This window comes from Equus asinus, chromosome 8 (assembly GCF_041296235.1).
Source record: "Equus asinus isolate D_3611 breed Donkey chromosome 8, EquAss-T2T_v2, whole genome shotgun sequence".
Classification (NCBI taxonomy): domain Eukaryota; kingdom Metazoa; phylum Chordata; class Mammalia; order Perissodactyla; family Equidae; genus Equus; species Equus asinus.
In genome coordinates this window covers 29,178,565-29,195,788 of record NC_091797.1, presented here as the reverse complement: position 1 = coordinate 29,195,788, position 17,224 = coordinate 29,178,565, and the positions used below count along the sequence as shown (strand labels likewise).

At 53.5% G+C, this 17,224-nt stretch overlaps 1 protein-coding gene across 7 annotated transcripts in view; it reads left to right on the top strand.

The window, feature by feature from the left end:
• Positions 1-17,224, top strand: part of ANKS1A (ankyrin repeat and sterile alpha motif domain containing 1A) — a 173,212-nt gene that overhangs the window by 135,428 nt on the left and 20,560 nt on the right. For all 7 annotated transcript variants that reach the window (XM_070515062.1, XM_070515063.1, XM_070515065.1 and 4 more), the window contains 2 exons: positions 1,250-1,316; positions 6,926-7,032. In XM_070515062.1, the coding sequence (XP_070371163.1) occupies positions 1,250-1,316; positions 6,926-7,032 (174 nt within the window). The remainder of the gene's footprint in view (positions 1-1,249; positions 1,317-6,925; positions 7,033-17,224) is intronic.

Here is a 17,224-nt window from a genome sequence, read left to right as displayed (position 1 = left end):
CATGGGTCAGATGTGTTGTACTTCCCTTTGCCTCTGCTAAGCTCAGAGATAGAGTTCGCAGCACGCATTCACAGGCAATCAAGTGACTGCCTGAGCCGGCGTCATTTCTGTGGGTGGAGGAAAATGCCTCCCTGCTCTCTGGCAGCAAGGGGAGAGGTGGTGCTTGCTCTGTGCTCTTCTGACGGGTGTCAAATGTGCTGTCTTTGTCTGCCAGCTGGAGGCTGGCTGGAGAGTTGTTTTTCTGATTGTCAGACCCAGGCTCCTTACTTGCACTTAGAGGAAAAAGCATCCAAGCCCTGGTACAAAAGGTCCTCTTTTCATTTCTTTGGAAAAAAGAGCAATGAATGAGCTCATTATCACTGCAACCCTAAAAGGAAGAGGAGGGGAGGAAGGGAAGGCGGCCTCCTCCTCACCGCCCAGTCCTGTCCCTGGCCAGGTGTTCTGGAGTGGGGGCTTGGATCTGGCTCAGGGTGATCAAAGCCAGATGGCTGGGACAGGTGGTCCGTACAGGGGGCCATGCTGGAAACATTTGGACGCTTGGAGACCAGCTCTCTCTGCTGTGGTCCAGAGGAAGAATGTGTGTCTGCGCCCCTTCTTATCCCTTGAGTGCAAAGCTCCGTCCAGGACTGCTGGGCTCCAAGGAGCAACAGATCCTCCGTTCAGGGTTATGTGCCTGCCTCACCTTGGCTTCTAAGAGGTTCCTATGTTCAGGTGCTCTGCTTGTCTCAGCTCTCGAAATTGTCCTCACACCTCAGAGTTGGTGCTTATGCAATGTCAGTTATCTATTGAATGCTTACAATTTGGCAGGCACTGCTCTAGGCACTCGGGGTACAGCATGGAACAAAACTGGCAAAGTCTCTCCTCTCATGGAGTTTAAATTCTAGCCTGAGCAGTGAAACTTGCCAGATCTGGTCTGTCCTGTACCCTCTGCCTGATCTCTGCAGGGTCTGGGGAAACTGGGGGTGGGGGGTGGTATATACATTCCTTGGAAGGGAGGCTCTTTGGCATTTCCAGCAGCTGAGCCCAGATTGTTCCCCGCTCACTCTCGTCAGAACGCATCTTTAGACCCCATTGGGCTGTGGCCAGAAACGGGCCTTCCTTGATCTGAGCAGCAAAGAGTTCTGGTACCTTGCAGGTTGGTGCTGGACCTTGGACCTGGAGGCCCGCCCCAGTGCACTGATGGTGAGCTGGCAATTTTTAACCCGAGCCTGACAGCCTCTCCTTTTTGTTCCTTTTTCTTCCCTTTCAGATTGAGAAAATCATGAGCTCTATTGGAGAAGGGATCGACTTTTCTCAGGAACAACAGAAGATCTCAGGTATCGTACCATGCGGCCGTTTTCCCCTCAGAACACAGACCTTTGGCTCCTTCCGGCTCAGGTGTCTCCTGAGTCTGACAGAGGAGACAGACATTTAGGGGTGAGAGGTCAGCCTCAGACCGTGTCATGCTCTTGCAATTCAGAATCCGATCTCTTGAGGCAGCCCATCTGGCCGTTATTTGTGGGCTATGACTCCTTTTACATATTGGAGGGGAAAGTGTAGGAATTGAACTTTAGGCTGCCTGGTTTTTTTTGAGTGAACAATTGTCGTTTACTTGTAATTATTTTCGTAAGTGTCAGCTTTCTCAGATTGGCTTAAATTGGAGCATTCCTCAGAGCTGGTCACCCCAGCTTCCCAGGTGGCCCTGGCACCGACTCCTCATGAGAACATGGCTCTCATTTGCCTAATCCAGGACCCTGGCAGTGGGTGGGGTTGGAGCAGTGACCCCAGGCTGTTAACCTGCAGCGCCTGGAGGAGTCAGCTTGGCTCTTTGCTCCCTGTGGCTGTCTCCAGTTTTCCATTTACTTAGTCACTCCTGTTCTTACTTCAGATCTCTGCTACTTTGGGCATTCTTTTCCTTTCAACACCCTAGGGGTGAGGGCTGCCTCTATTTCCTTTGTTTGAAACAGGGAACTAGAGAGGCCATATCTGAGCTCTTTTCCTTGATAACAGAATTGTGATTGTGTTGCTTTCTCAGGTGAGGTGACAGTTCTTCAAGGTGCCTCTCAGAACAACCCTCACACCCCTTCCCCCAGGCATCTGCATGTTGTCCTGCCCACAGGGCACCCAGGCTGAAAGCTGGAACCTGGCCTGTCCCCCTTGGAGAGGAAATGCCTCTGCACTGAAGGGGTAGGATTCCAATTCCGTGCTCAGGAGCCTCCATGCAGGATGACCTATTAGTCCTGAGTGACACCTCTAGCTCCAACATGGGCCTCTGGCCCTGGCAGGATGTCTGATAGGTGGGGGCAAGTGTGCACTCTGGGGAGAAAGCTGCTAAGGGGCTTGTGGAGAGAGCATGGGCTCTTGGGTCTCAGCCCTGGGCTCAAATCCTGATTCTAAACACATGTGTGTCTTGGGCAAATCACTTAATCTCTCTGAGCCTCCCAGTTCCCTATCTCCAATATTGGATAATAGTACTTACCTCATATTGCGGGGAATGAGTAATATATACAAATACTTGGGCTAAAGAGGTACTCAGTAAATAGTAGCTATGCTTGTTTTTTTTTTTTGTTTTTTTTTTTAAAGATTTTTATTTTTTCCTTTTTCTCCCCAAAGCCCCCCAAGTACATAGTTGTATATTCTTCGTTGTGGGTCCGTCTAGTTGTGGCATGTGGGACGCTGCCTCAGCGTGGTTTGGTGAGCAGTGCCATGTCCGCGCCCAGGATTCGAACCAACGAAACACTGGGCCGCCTGCAGCGGAGTGCGCGAACTTAACCACTCAGCCACGGGGCCAGCCCCTAGCTATGCTTGTTTTTGTCTATGAAATTATTACTGACTCGTACTGAGAAACCTAGAGACAAGGGGCATGTGCTCCCGTGGCTAGTCTCCCTCCACCATTTTCAGACTAGGTTCCTGGAGCCACCCTCCCTCCAGCCGCCTTGTTTCCCTGAGTTCTAGCATAGAAGGCCCAGCTGGATTTGGTCCATGTTTGTCACTCTTGAATTATGGTGGGGTCTGCAGAAGTGGCTCTTCTGGCTGAGTTTGTAGATCTGTTTCCAGGCAATTGTGTACACACAGGCAAGCGATCTCACGCTGTAGTAGTTTGCAGGCTTTACCAAGAGTCAAGTGTTTGTTGGGAATAGATGTTCCAGACTGAGACAAACACCCTTGCCATTTCAAGCTGTGCTTTGGGCACATCCAGGAATGGGATCGCTAGCAGTCAGTCCGGTGGAGGCTGCTCTCTGTCTCCCTGTGCCTCCCTCTGTTGAAGGGGCCTAAGTCACTTGCTCGTGCTAGAGAATTTGGGGTCAGAAGCAGGTCATTCCCTCTTGGCTTTGATAAATCAGGAGATGTGGCAGCACCTGTGGAGAGCATTCTTCTGGAAGAGCCCTTCTCCTTGGAGGTGGTGACGTTGAGCTCTTTCTTTGCCCTGCTAGTCCCACCCGCCTGTTTTTGGCCCCCAGGAACCAATGTGAGTGGCAAGAGTGGTCTGATATCCCCCTAGGTTTCTGCATCCCAACACATAGTCTTGTTTAAGTACTTTTTGAGTTGAACCATCCTGCATACCCCAGCTTAGGAAAGTCAGTGGCAGGTACACGAGGGTGGCCACCTGAACAGAGGGTGCATCCACCTTTGCTGCAGAGCCCCAGCCTGCCATGTCTGTACCGCTGCCAGGCCGTGAAGCACGGAGAGGGTGGGCTCAGGCCTGGCCATGAACTCTATCTTCCATCTGACAGGGGCACTTTGCCCCGGACCTCGGGGAGCATCAGGCTTCAGCCCAGACCAAAGGAGAATTCTCATTTATTTTGAATGGTCAGTATCAGGGTTCAGATTGTCCTTCGACTTTTGGACTTAGGAAAAGAGATCTGGGCTCTAGGGTTGCCAGCCTGGTCGGGGGACCAGGCCCCTCCACCAGGTAGTCCTTAGCTAAGCATGGGGTTGCCCGGCATGACTGGTTTTGCAGAGGATCGTATCCTGAAGGGCAAGACCCTGTGTGGCACTTGAGTCTCACTCCTGTTTTGGGCCCTGAGTCTCGGAGCTGCTGGCACTGGAGCTAGTTGCCTGAATCCCCTGCAGACAGATTTTCCAACTTATCCCACAGTCGGGAGTCCAGGGAGGGTAAGCCTTCCCACTAGCCCAGGCCATTCTGGCTTCTTTCAACAAATGCCTGTTCTGTGAGCGAAAGAAAACGCTTGACTTTCTTTTGCTAAATTAGCCGTTTTAGCTGTCAAGTCGCCGGTGAGTACAGGCCCCTCCTGGAGCCCGATCTCCCTGTGCACAGAACCCCTTCTTCGCCAGGACTGTCTACAGCCTTTTGGGATGCAGGTGCCTCCCAGCAGGTTTAGAGGGTGACATCTTGTCCCTGGGGTTTTGTCTCTGTATACATTACCTTTTTTTTCTCTGAAGCTGTACTGGGGGTTTGGTCCTGGTTTCCCCTTGTCCTTGGTGCCTCCCCTCCCGTGCCCTCCTCCAGATTGTGAGTGGCCTGCTCTGGGCCTGGCGCTTCTCTCCTGGGCTTTGCCTGGCCCCAAGAGAGGTCTCTTCCCAAGTTTGGTACACTCGCCTGAGGAATAGCGGGTGTTAATGTCCTTATTTTGTCGCCTGTTTTTGTGATACCCTGTGACTTGTTCTCTGAGAGACACAATCATTCCTTAAGTGGTGAATGGGCAGTCACTTAACCTGTGGTCTATGCTTTCCGGGCAGTGTCATTCCTCAGTCCCCTCTCTGGCTGTCCTAGAAACTGTCAGCCAAAACTATAGGAACGTTCCTTCTCGGTTCTCCCTGATAAGCTGTTTCCAGCCCTTTGAGCTGGAGGTAAAGTTTTGCTGTCTCCACCTTTCATATGCATGCGTGTCGGCCAATATCAGATATTGGAAAATCTGTCATTTTGCTCTGATTCTAGTGCCGCTGTCTCCTTCTCCCTTGGTGGCAGCAGCAGCAGCCGCTTCTGCTCCAATGTCCGATTCCTGATGTATTTTCCTGAGCGTAGAAGGGAGGAGGGTGTGGAGGGGAGGAGGGGGAGGGCCAGACATTATGAGAGTGAGCAAGGACTGTGGAGCCGGCAGCAGTCAGCGTGGAGCCCAGGAGCCTTCAGACAAAGCATTCTGCTGCGGTTCTGTAAGCGCACACATCCACCGGCAGCAGGCAGGACCACAGCTGCCCGGCTGGGGGATTACAAGCAGGAATGAATCAGCAGCCGGGGACACTTGACTTCATGGGCAGACAAAAGCCTGCTGCTTAGGTTCCTGGAGCAGACAACCCCACTCAAGGGCAGGGGCGCTCAGGTATCCCCCAGACTCGGCATCTTGGAGTGCTGCTGCGGTGTGCGTTGGGAGGCCATCTGGCCCCTGACCACCGTCTTCTCGGCAGAGGACAGAGGAGAGGGGGAGCCCGGGACAGCAGGTCACCAGGGTCTCCTAGAGAACCAAGCCGGTTGGCCTCGGCCTGCCCTGAGGGATGTGAAGTGCCAGGATCAATGAATGACTTTCACCGTGTCAAGAGTTCTCTGGAGGTGATGTTTTTGTAGTTGGTTCTTCCTTTTCCTTCCTTGCACCTCTTTTTTCTCCCTTTTTCTTTTTTCCTTCTTTTATCCCTTCCTGCCCATGAGAACCAGAGAAGTAGGTGGGCGTTAAGGCAATCAGCTCAGAATATCTGAGGTCCACCAGGAAGGACTGAACTTTTTCCTCCCTGCGCCACCACACTCCCCTGTCCCACCCAAGGAGCACAACAAAGAAAGGTCCTCGCTTGCCTGCTTATCCTTAGAGGAGAACGCCAAGTTCCGGAGACCTGGGAACACAGTTGCTGTCTTTATCACTCAGCCACAGAGAGGACAGCGCAGAACGTGAATAGACTTAAGCCGCCACAGCTCAGCTGACAGAGGACTGCTTCCTTTTTCTCTCTTTTATCTGGCTGGGTTTTGTCTTCTTCAGCCAAGAACTGGATCTGCCGGCCTGCTTTCCACCTGAGCAGGCAGGCGAGTCGCAGGAGCAGCCACTATCAGAAGAGGAGAATGAATGCCCAGACCCTGCAGAAGAGCCTGGCCTGGGAAGGCGGCCCTTCAGACAGCGCCCTGGCCTGGGAGACGCCCCGCTCGCCAGCGGCCAGAGTCTAGCTGTGGACTGGGCTCCGGGCCCCACTGGCCGCGTAGCCTGTGGGAATGCGATGCTGCCGTCCCAACAGAGCCACACCTGAGCCTGGTCCCCGAGCCCTGGCCCATGCGCCCCACTCTAGCCCCTCGCTGCCTTGAGCCTCTGAGCACAAAGGGCCGGCGGCCATGGTTTGCTTATTCCGGGACTGCTGGGGGCAAACAAGTAAAGTCTCTTCTCCCTCTGCTGTGTTCTAATGCTGCTTGTGTTGCATGTGCTGGGTCCCCGTGAACAGCTGCCACTACTGCCCTCCTGGAGCCCTCGCTGTGTGCCTGTGTCCCTCGGCTGCATGAAGATGTGTGCTCTCTCCTGACCAGTTTGTGGTGCAAGGTCGCAGAACTTGTCCCTCGCCCACAGCCCCCCAGGAGCTCCAGGAGTTGCATGGATGAGAGGAGCTCCCCCAGCCCCTTCTAGGGCCCATGGGAGCAGACTTCCTGAAATACCTCAGTGTGAACGCTGACAAGGAGCTGACCCGGAGACCACTGGGGGTTGGCTTCCCCCGGCCTGTGGGCAGAGATCGTGCATGTGCCACCGCGGCCCCGGAGCAGCTCAGACCAAGGGGGTGTGAGAGGGCGGCAGCTGCCCAGGCTGGGGAGCGTGTGCAGTGCCGGGCCGCCCTGCCCTTGGCCTGTACACGGAAGAGGAGCTACGGGTCCTCTGCTCTCTGCTCTCTTGTACATAGTTTGGCTGCTTTATGGTAATGACTATGATGTGGCAGTGCCATCTGTCTTCCTCTGAGTGCCGCTGCTACCGCCTTAATGGTTTTTCCCTTTTCAAGCGTCTGCCGATTCCTCTCTCGTCAGGTTCGCGGACGCTGGAGCAGAGCGTCGGGGAGTGGCTGGAGGCGGTGGGGCTGCAGCAGTATGAGAGCAAGTTGCTTCTGAATGGCTTTGACGATGTCCGCTTCCTGGTAAGTGCCGTGGCCTCCTCAGGGCGGGTGCTGCTCCGTGGAAGCGTGCTTCCCTGGTCTCCCCGCGGCCCCTGCTGGCGTGTGAAACAGTACGTAGACCCTTAGCCCCGGGAGGAGCTGCCTGACTAGACTCAGACATTGGGAAAGCAGCGAGTGTCCTGTGCCTTCTTTTTAAACTCTGTCCCCTCTAACCCTGCTCCAGAAACAGTTCTGTAGGGAGAGCTTTCTGCAAGTCTGCAGCCCGAGGTGGGTCCCTGACTGCGGACCTTTGCTCCCTCCGTGGTCTCCCTCTCAGACTTTAGACCAGGTGTTGTGCGGTGACATGTCAAGGCCATCTTGTTCTGGGTCAGACACCAGGAGTGGCCAAGATAGCCAGGTCCCTGTGGTGACTCCCTATCCCATCTCAGCAGGAAATCAGAAATTTCCGTTATTCCCCAAAACTTGTCTCTGGCAGAAGAGCCTTGTCTCTGGCAGAAGGCCTCTTCTCTGCCCAGCCAAGGCCAAGCACCTGGAAGTGGGGACCGTGGCTGTGCAGCTTCATGCATTCATGCACTCATGTACTCATGTACTTATGACCTCAGAGGTGGCCCAGAGGAGAGGCTGAGTTGGTGGTTTGAAGGGTTGGTTGTTTTTCTGAGGTATAATTTTGTACTTGCTTCTTACAAAACACAAGGGGTCAAAAAAGAGAGAAAAAATCTAGATTTCTTTCCGCAGGCTCCCTGTGGAGTAGGGGCCTGGCTAGGGCCCTGGGCTTAGGATCCTCTGCTCCCTCTGTCAGTCCAGAAAGTAGCTCAGGGCAGGGTGCCCATGACCATCCCTCTCCTGGGAGCCCTGCCCGAGACATTGTGGGTGGGGCAGGGCAGCCCAGCCTGGGCATAGCTGAGCCAAGGACTTCAGCTCACTTCAGAGGCAGCACCAGCATCCCCCGGGCAGACATTTAATATGGTAATGATGATGAGAGCTGACACTTCTTATTAGTGCTTACCGTGGGCTAGGCGCCGTCCTGAGTGGTTTGCATTATTAGCTCATTGCATCTTCCCAGCAGCCCCGAGTGGGTACTCATACCATCATCTCCATTTTCCAGATACAGAGCAGTTAAGGCTTGCTCACATTGACCGTACCAGTAATTGGCAGAGTAGGAACGTGCACTCAGGCACTCTGGGTCCAAGGGTCGTGCTCTAACCACTATGACACACAGCCTCTTTCCTGTGTGTGGATATGAGGAGTGGGAATGTAACCACTTCCATTCTTTGAGTCACATTCTTGCGTGTGTTATCTGAGGAGCTTGGTTTGAGGCGAATCTAGCAAACCCTCCCCTGCTCCTCTTGGCTTCCTGGCAGACCTGTTCCCTGCTCTCACCCATTCCTAGGAACTCAGTCCTGAGTTGACATTGAGTTGCCTTCCCTCTCTGAAGCAGATCTAACTGTGCCCACCTCACTCCGCTGCCTTGGTTGAGGGGCTGTGGTCAAAGTCAGCCCAGAGCTCCCACCCCTGCCTTCTCCTCTCCAGTGTGGGTTTCTGTGGGTTTCCGTTGATGGGGTTGCATTTGGTGCCTGGCGGATACCAGCCTGCCCAGGGAGCTGGCCTGGGGCTTCCAGGAGGGAGCCTGACTAGGACAGCTCACCTCCCTTGGGCCATCTCCATCTCCAGGGTAGACAGTGAAGTCTGCAGCAAACCACCCTTCCTGAGCCAGCTTAGGACCAGTTATTTTTCAGCTTTTAAAAATCGTAAGTTTTAAATTAGCAATTTTTTTTAAAGTTAAACTGGGTATTATTTACGGTTCTTGTAACCTAACCCCTGACTTGCCACATTCCTCGGGGAAGGCTGACACACCCAGGACAGAGGTGGGGTTCAGCCAGTGAGCGGGGACGATTGGTCCCTGGTGCTGAGTGATGAGGGGCCTTCCCTCTCTGAGCACACCTCTTCACCACCAGCTGTCAGACAGGCAGGGAGGGTGGCCGTGGACTTCACAGAGTGTCCCCTCCCTCTGTTCCAGTATCTTAGAAGCTGAACTCTTGACTCCTCATCCTCCTTTGGCTGACTTTGGAAAGGGTAAAGTTCCCATCCCTTGGATATCAAGACTCCTTTGAAACTGCTTTTCCACCCCTCCCTGTGCTCCAGACCAGAAAGTAGCTGGGCGTCTGAGGAAGTCTGACCCTGGCCAAACGTCCACGCAAGATGCAGGGCCTCTGTTGGAATGTGTCTGTTCCTATTCAGGAAGGGCACTCATTGAGGGAAGCCAGCAGCTCAGTTCTTCCAGGGCCCTCCTGTTGCCCTGGGTACAAGCTGTTCCTTGTCACTGCTCTCTTGATTCTGGAGGGGCAGCTGGTAGGCAGAGTCTGTACAAGAAGGAATGCTGATCACACCTCAGTTGAGCATGTTACTTCAGATACCTGGAGTGGCCTGAGTAGCCCTGCAAAGCATCATGGGTAATTGCCTGTCAGCTGCCAGATGGGCTGTGGGGCTAATTAAGTTTGAGCAACCAGAAAAAAGAGGAAGAAAACACAAGAAGGGGAGCACTTTTGTTTAGAAACCTTCCCTCGTTGTGTATGGTATGACTTACATCACATTAGCTGTGGTATATTCCCGTGTGGTTTGGTTTTCAATAGGCTGCAAATGTTTCCCTTGGTTCTGAAATGCCCTGGAGACTCTTCTACAAGATGCACAAGTAGCTCCCAGGAAGCCAGGCTCCAGATGTAATAGGAACGTCTGGAAACAGGGTGTTTCACAGACGAGGTGCTGCTGTGGGATTTCCCTGTGATAGGGTCCTACAAGTTTCTTGTGGGAGGAGTAAGGGCATTTGTGGGGTCACAGCTCCCTCTCAGGCTGGAAGGGACTTGAACATCCTGTGGTCTAATCATCTATGCCTGCATCCCTTCCAGATAATCTCGGCCATGATGTTTCCCAGGGACGGGGGTCACCCCCTTACAAAGTGGTAGCCCGTTGATTCTTTGCATTGCTTGACTGATTTAGAGCAGCCTTTATATTGAGCCAAAATCTGTCTCCTTGTGGTTTCTGTCCTTTTGTTCCATGTTTACCTTTTGGGGCCACACAGAACACACTTAAGCCTTTTAGAATTGAAGTCCTCTGTCTTGGCCTCCTGGGCCCTGTCTTGCCTCTGTTCACCACTTTCTTACTGCTGGCTGCTCCTCCTGTGATGTGATGCCTGAGCTAGACAAGGAAGCATTGCACTTCGACTTTATTCACACTCTCTGGCCTGCAGGCAGAAAGGGCCTTTGATTTGCAAGGGTCAGGGACTGGGCACTGGGGGCTGCCAGGCACTCCCTAGGCTGATGAGGCTGACACCAGACCCTGGGGGACAAGGGCAGGGCACCTGGCTCACACGTCCGCTGGCCAGCCCACCCACCACACTGGCTCACGCATGATAGCCAGTTCCATTTTTCACCACAAATCTTGTCCACAGGAAATGGGCTTTCTTAGAAGAAGAGAGGAAATGCATTTAATCAGCATGGAAGGAAGGTAATTGGTAGTTGGCAGGTTTGTGGCTCCAAGCATGCTGGTGCAGGTCTCCGTATCTGGGGCCTCGGCCTAACTTCCCTTCACGGAAGTGTTGATTGAGTAAATGACGGTGCTCCTCATGCTGGAGTGTTATGTGGATGTCTAAAAATGTTTTTGAAGAATGTCTGATGTAGGGAAAGATTCACCTCGGAGTGTTGAGTGAAGAAATTGAGACACAAAAATCTATATGCAGCATGATCTTAATTTGCAGAAAAGAAATATGTATGCACAAGAGGTGCAGGGGAGTAAGCCAAAATGTTTTCACTGGTTATCTAAGAGGTTACAGGTGGCTTCCTTTGCTTTTTTGGAGTGTAATTGATTGTCTGCATTTCCTACAGTGAATGGTCCTGAAATCAGAAAAGCCAATGATGTAGGTGTCTTCAGGAACTGATGGTCCAGCTGGGAAAACAAGGGCCATAACGCAATAAAAACAACAGCCCGGCCAAGTGTTAAGTGCCGCGGTGAGGCTTGTAAGTGCTGCAGGAGCGCAGGGGGAGGAGAGCCGCCTCCCTGTGTTTACCGGGTGCCAGGCGCCGTGCTGGCGCTCAGCCTGAGGGGTGTTGTCGGTCGAGGCACAGATGGAGCTGCTGAAGCCCAGAGGGTGGAGGCGCTGCCAGTAAGTGGCAGAGCCAGGACACTGGCCCAGAACTGTCCGACTTGGAACCTCTGGGTGACACTCGCTGTCCTGGGAGTAGTAGAAGCTGTGGGACTTGGAAGGACCACAGGGAGAGGGAAGGCAGGTGAGAGGCCCGAGCTGGCTGTGCTGAGCGAGGCTGGCTTGAGTGGAGTGCAGGCCAGGGCCCTGACCAGGCAGGAGAGTGGACTGGGCCTGACTGCAAGGGGCCTTGAAAGCCACGCTGTGGGGCAGCCCTGGGTGTGTGGGGAGGGGGTCCTCTGGTTGTGCCCTTCACCAGGCAGAGAGCCTGTGGAGTGAGGTGCATCTTAGATGGCAGGGCGCAGTTGAGAGCAGGCATGTGACGGGTGGTCATGCTGGGTGGATGGTCAAGTGGAAAATGGAGATGAACCTGGCAGTGGGCTCAGGATGGGCTAGACATTGAGACTGAGTCGGCAAGGCCTTCGCCTCTCACGGCCTGCACTGGGGAGGCCTCTTGCTCCTCCCATCCATTTATTTCTCCACAGGCTTCTGCCACGTGCAGAAGGCTCCCACTGTTTGCCTGTCTGTTTCTGAGACTGTGCCAGCTTGTGTCCACGGTGGGAGAGAGATGACAGGTGAAGAGGAGCGAGCCCTGAGAGAGCCGAAAGCATAAGTTCAGGGAGGAGGTCCTTCTTGATTGGCACCTGTGAAGCTTTCCAGCCAGGTCTCCAGATCCCTGAGCTTCCCTTCCTGCTCCCATCCCCCAGATCAGCTGCTCACTCTTCAGCCCTGGAAGCCGGCTTCATGTGCGCAGGGGGGCTGTGCCCTTGGGTTCCTGCCCTGGCTTCCCACACTGCCTCCTCAGCCCTCCTCTGACATCCCTCCCTTTGTCTTCTTCCTCCTCAGGCTTCAGGGGGCCACTGCTGGCCTGAGTGCTGTCAGGATGCCTCCCTGCCTCGACTTCCTCCCCACCAGCCCTGGCCCACCCATCTCTCCGCATAGCGCTGAGGAGCTGACAGCTCCATGGGGATTTGCGGTGCCCCAGTGTGAAGCAGGGCCTGAGAGGGAGATTTTCCTCACCTTGGGGCACTGGAGGGTCAGTGGAGTGAAGGCTTTGAAAGGAATGCGCTCAGTCAGTGTGGGTCCGGCCTCCTGGACTAACTCAGCTCTGTGGTCACTTGAGAACGTAACTCCCCAGGTGTCCTAGGGTTGACACAGCACCAGGTGCTTCCCCACCTCTGCTGGGCCCCTTTACTCGAGAGCAGAGTCAGGCTCACTTTGGGCCCCTTTCCATGCGCATGCACTCTCCTGTTCTCCCACTTGTTTCTCTGCGTGACCATGTGGAGTTTGCAGGGTGGCAGCAGCTGGAATTGTTCAGGAGTCCAGCTCTATTTGCCTCCAGTCCTGCTTGGCTTTCTCCAGGCCCTTTACGGTAGAAGGAAACTTGAGAACTGTTTTCATGTCTGTTAATTTCACTAACTGCACTAAGATTTAGACTGGCACACAGGTATTCTTATGTAGCGTCTACTTCCTGGTATCTCAGTGTGAGCATCTCAGAATGTCGGTGTGTTCATTTAGTCAGCCCCACCAGGGTCCCTGTGTGGAAAATGCAGCCCAGAGGCAGGGCAGGGGGCTCATGGGTCTCCGTCAGAGGCACAACCTCCTGACAACACCAAACGTCAGTTATCGTTCAGGGGTTCCCAGGCATCCCTGAAGCCCATCTGTGACTCCTGGGGCCTGTGGATCCCAGATTCAGGATCTCAGATAAGTAATTTGCCCGAGGTTTCTCCTTAAGCACATGGCTGAGCTGCCGCTGGAAGCCGGGTCTCCTGGCCCCAGAGTGGTGCTTTCGCCTCCCACTCTAGTCCCTACCCCTCCCTTTCCCAGCAAGGTGCTGTATCTGGGCCTCATGCTCAGTGCATGTCCCCGTTTCCCCCCCCACCCCGCCCCAAGGTCTGAGCTTGGCATTTGGGCCAGCTGGGCAAGGCTAGTGTGTCCCTCCCAGGTGCCAGTCTGGGTCAGGCAGACGTTCCATCTACCCGCTGTGTGATGGGGGCCATTCCACAAAAGGCTGGAAAAGGAGCTGGTAAGGAATCAGACCCCAGTAAGCTCTTGGCACTGGCTTAGGGCCCCATCGAAGCCCTTCTGTACCTGTAGCTGCCACCACTGCAGGTTAGTGGTGGCAGGTGTTCCTGCCTTCCACTCTCAGTGAAGTTCCAGGGCAGAGGGCAGCCTGCTGAGCCACAGTTACATAAACCGGATGGGGAAGAGCCCAGGAGAAAACTTTAGGTTCTGCTTACTCCCAAAGAGAACTGGTCCAGGGGCCAGCCTGGTGGCGCAGCGGTTAAGTTCACACGTTCTGCTTTGGCGGCCCAGGGTTTGCCGGTTTGGATCCTGGGTGCGGACATGGCACCGCTTGGCAAAAGCCCTGCTGTGGCAGGCGTCCCACATATAAAATAGAGGAAGATGGGCATGGATGTTAGCTCAGGGCCAGTCTTGCTCAGCAAAAAGAGGAGGATTGGCAGTAGTTAGCTCAGGGCTAATCTTCCTCAAAAAAAAAAAAAAGAACTGGTCTGGGCGTCAGACGTGGGTTCTCCTCCAGGTCCCTTGTACGACGCTGGGCAGGTTGTTCTGCCTCCCTGTCATCCCCTGTGCCCTGGGATCTCATTTGACTGCTTACTTCATAGGGCATAAGCTCTGAAGGGGACACATTATTACCTGTAGTGACAGATAACAGTGATCTTGACCATGACTGTGTGTAAGAATATAAGGTGGTGAGGTGGCATTTTCTCTGCAACGGCGGCCAGGCAGCAGCCTTTCTCCACAGGAAGCACAGATTGGTTTTGTCCTCAGACCCATGAGGTGAAGCCTGCTTTGGGTGGTCTTGGGACCAAGCCCTTTGACTCCAGCCTGACTTGGGCCTAGCTGCCCTACACTGCTGATTTGGGGGTGAATGTGACCTCAGATAAGACCTCAAAAAGGCAGACGTTTGGGGATGCTGGGCAGCAGATGGATGGAAGGCTGCTCTGCCTGGTACAGAGAGAATGGGGACACCAAGAGTCTGCTTGGGAGAACAAGGGCCATGTGGGATGTTGCTTCCATGAAACTGGGAAGAGAGTCCCCCCAAACCTTCGTGCTGTTGCCCCCATCCTGGAGAGCCCCTCTCATGAAATTGGCACGTGGAGAGGGCCTCCGGCTTCCAAAACTAGGAACTGGTACTGTCTGTGCTGCTTCCTCATCCTCTGTGGAACTAGTTGCTCATCACCATCACGTTCTGTCGCCCCCAGGTGAGGAGGTCCAAGCTGGGGTGGGGGTGGGGGGTCGTTAGGAGAGCAGGGGGTGTGGGTCAAGACTGAGCCCTCCTGTTGCTGAGGGTGTTGAGGTTTTTATTTATTTATTTTTATTGAAGTCATATTGGCTTGTAACATTGTGTAAATTTCAGGTGTACATTATTATAGTTCAGTTTCTGTATAGACTGCATTGTGTTCACCACCAGTAGTCTGGTCTGAGAGTTTTTTAAAGGGCCAGCTGTGAGCTGGGGGATGGTGTCAGTTTGGGAAGTTCTGTGACAGAGTCCCAGGGGAGGCACAATCGGCTGGGCCAGGCAGTGGTGGACAGATGAACACAAGAGTCATTGAGCACCTGCCAGCAGGTCAGTGCTCAGCACTGTGAAATTTGTTATTTAAGCCTGCAGAGCAGGCGGGTTCATTCCTATTTATGAGGTTCTGACTTTGTAAAGGCTGAACAGCAGAAGCGCGATTTGAACCCAGTTCTTATTTGGATGGGTTCTTATTCCTTTATGCCACAAATGCCCTGAATAGTCGAGGGCACACAGGAAGCCCTCAGCCCCTGGATGAGTGAACATATGCATGCTTCAGGGAGCTGGCTTCTCTTTTCCGTCATTATTAAGATTTCTAGGGGCTGGCCTGGTGGCGCAGCAGTTAAGTTCACACGTTCTGCTTCTCGGTGGCCCAGGGTTCGCTGGTTTGGATCCTGGGTGCAGACATGCCACCGCTTGGCAAAAAGCCATGCTGTGGTGGGCGTCCCACATATGAAATAGAGGAAGATGGGCATGGATGTTAGCTCAGGGCCAGTCTTCCTCAGCAAAAACAGGAAGATTGGCAGTAGTTAGCTCAGGGCTAATCTTCCTCAAAAAAAACACTTTTAGGCCACAGAGGTGAGTAACAGAGCCCTCCCCCTCCTCCTCGCTTTCTGTTCCCTCTCCCAGTGGTCCTTCCTGCTCTCCCTGGGCCGGCCCCTCTCACCTCAGACTCCCTGGGTCTGGGGCTGTGGTCTTGGCCCAGAAGACAGGTGTGCTCACCCTCTCCCTCCTGGCCCACCTGCGAGGTACATGTGTGGTTAGTTCAACTCCGGCCTTGAAAGGCAGTCTGGCTCAGACAGGGTCCTATTCTGTGTTTCCAGTGACCCTCATGCCAGGTGACCCCAGCTGATCATGCCTGGGGCAGCTCCATCACTGTGGCCAGTAACATCTTTGAAGAACTGCAAAAAACTGCCTGTAATGGAGGAAGCCAAAACATCCAGTGGTGGTTAGATTCTGGGGTGCCCCTGGATGGATGCGAGCAGTCATGGCAGGGATTCATGAAGACAGTTAATGTGCTGGGGAAGTGTCTGCATGTAATACATGCATGTGAAAAAGCAGGCTAAAAAACAATATGTGCACCACAATCCCAATTTTGCTAAATTTTTTAAAAGCTTAGAAAAATACACAAAATGCTAGAAGTGATCCCAATCTTGCTTTTAAAAAAATATTAATTCACTTAGAAAAATACACCAGAACAGTAATCCTGGGGTTTTTTCCCCCTAAGGTGATGGATTTGTGGGTGGCTTTTACATTTTTCTTTGTGCTTTATTTTCAAAATTTTCTCAATAAATCTGTATAAGTTTACTACTCAGAAAAAAAAAATTTAATAGGAGGAGGAGAGAGAGGCAGGGTACAGTGGAAATCAACAACATTCTGGAAAGCAGAGGCAGCGTAAATATAACACTGAACCAGCTGGGGCCTGGGGAAGCTCTGAGTTACCGCTTCAGCCCACAGAGATTCTGGAGGAGGGCCGAGAGGTCGTCCTGCACTGGGCAGGGGTGGAGCTGTGTGGGCCTCTCGAAGACTGAACTGTTTATTTGTTAATGAGCTTCAGCAGTGTGCCTCTCCCGGGAGCTGGGAGCCAACAGGCCCCACAAATCAATACAGCAATGGGTGTGGTGACTGTCAGCTCAGGCTGGCTCTTCCCTCACTCCCCCTGTGCCCCCCTTGATTTGAGAAATCTACTCTTAAGGTCTTAATTTGCATTTCCATGTGTATCCAGGTTGAGACCCCCACACACCCCCTTCTCCCAGTTCAGTGCCTCCTGATCTGCAGGCTCTGTTCCCACAGCACCGCCCCCCCTCCCCCTCACTCCCCTGCCGCTGGCTCCTTGAGACTGAGAAGAGACTGGGAGGTGGAGGGGAGAAGAGGGAGGGGCTGCTGGGAGAACCGCGAGTGCCAGGCCGTTCCCTGGAGGCGAAACCAGACTGGGACAATAGCTCTGTCTCCTTTCTCCCCCAAGAGAGGAGGTTTCAGCCTCTGGTTTTTCATGACTGATGGCTGGAGAAATGACCAAGTGATTGAGAAGAGAGAGAGGCTGTACTGAATATGGAAATGAGGCTGGAGGGGGTGGGTGGAGTGGAAAGTCTGGAAACCATTTCTGGGAGATGATAAACCTCCTTCAGAGGCAAGTCCAGCCTAGTGCTGCTCTGTCTAGTAGTCACCCTTCTGTCAAAATACACAGCCTTTGTTTGAGTGGAGGTCAGATCCCAGACGGGGCTGATGTTTGGCCTTTGGTGGGGCTTGGAGGCGGAAAGCCCAGGTGTGTTGTCTCCAGAGCCTGCTTTTTCACATACTAATGAACTGCATGCAGACATTTCTCCAGGACATTAACTGTCTTCATGAATCCCTGCCATGACTGCTCGCATCCATCCAGGGGCACCCCAGAATCTAACCACCACTGGATGTTTTGGCTTCCTCTATTACAGGTAGTTTTTTGCAGTTCCCCGAACATGTTGCTGGCCGCAGCGACGGAG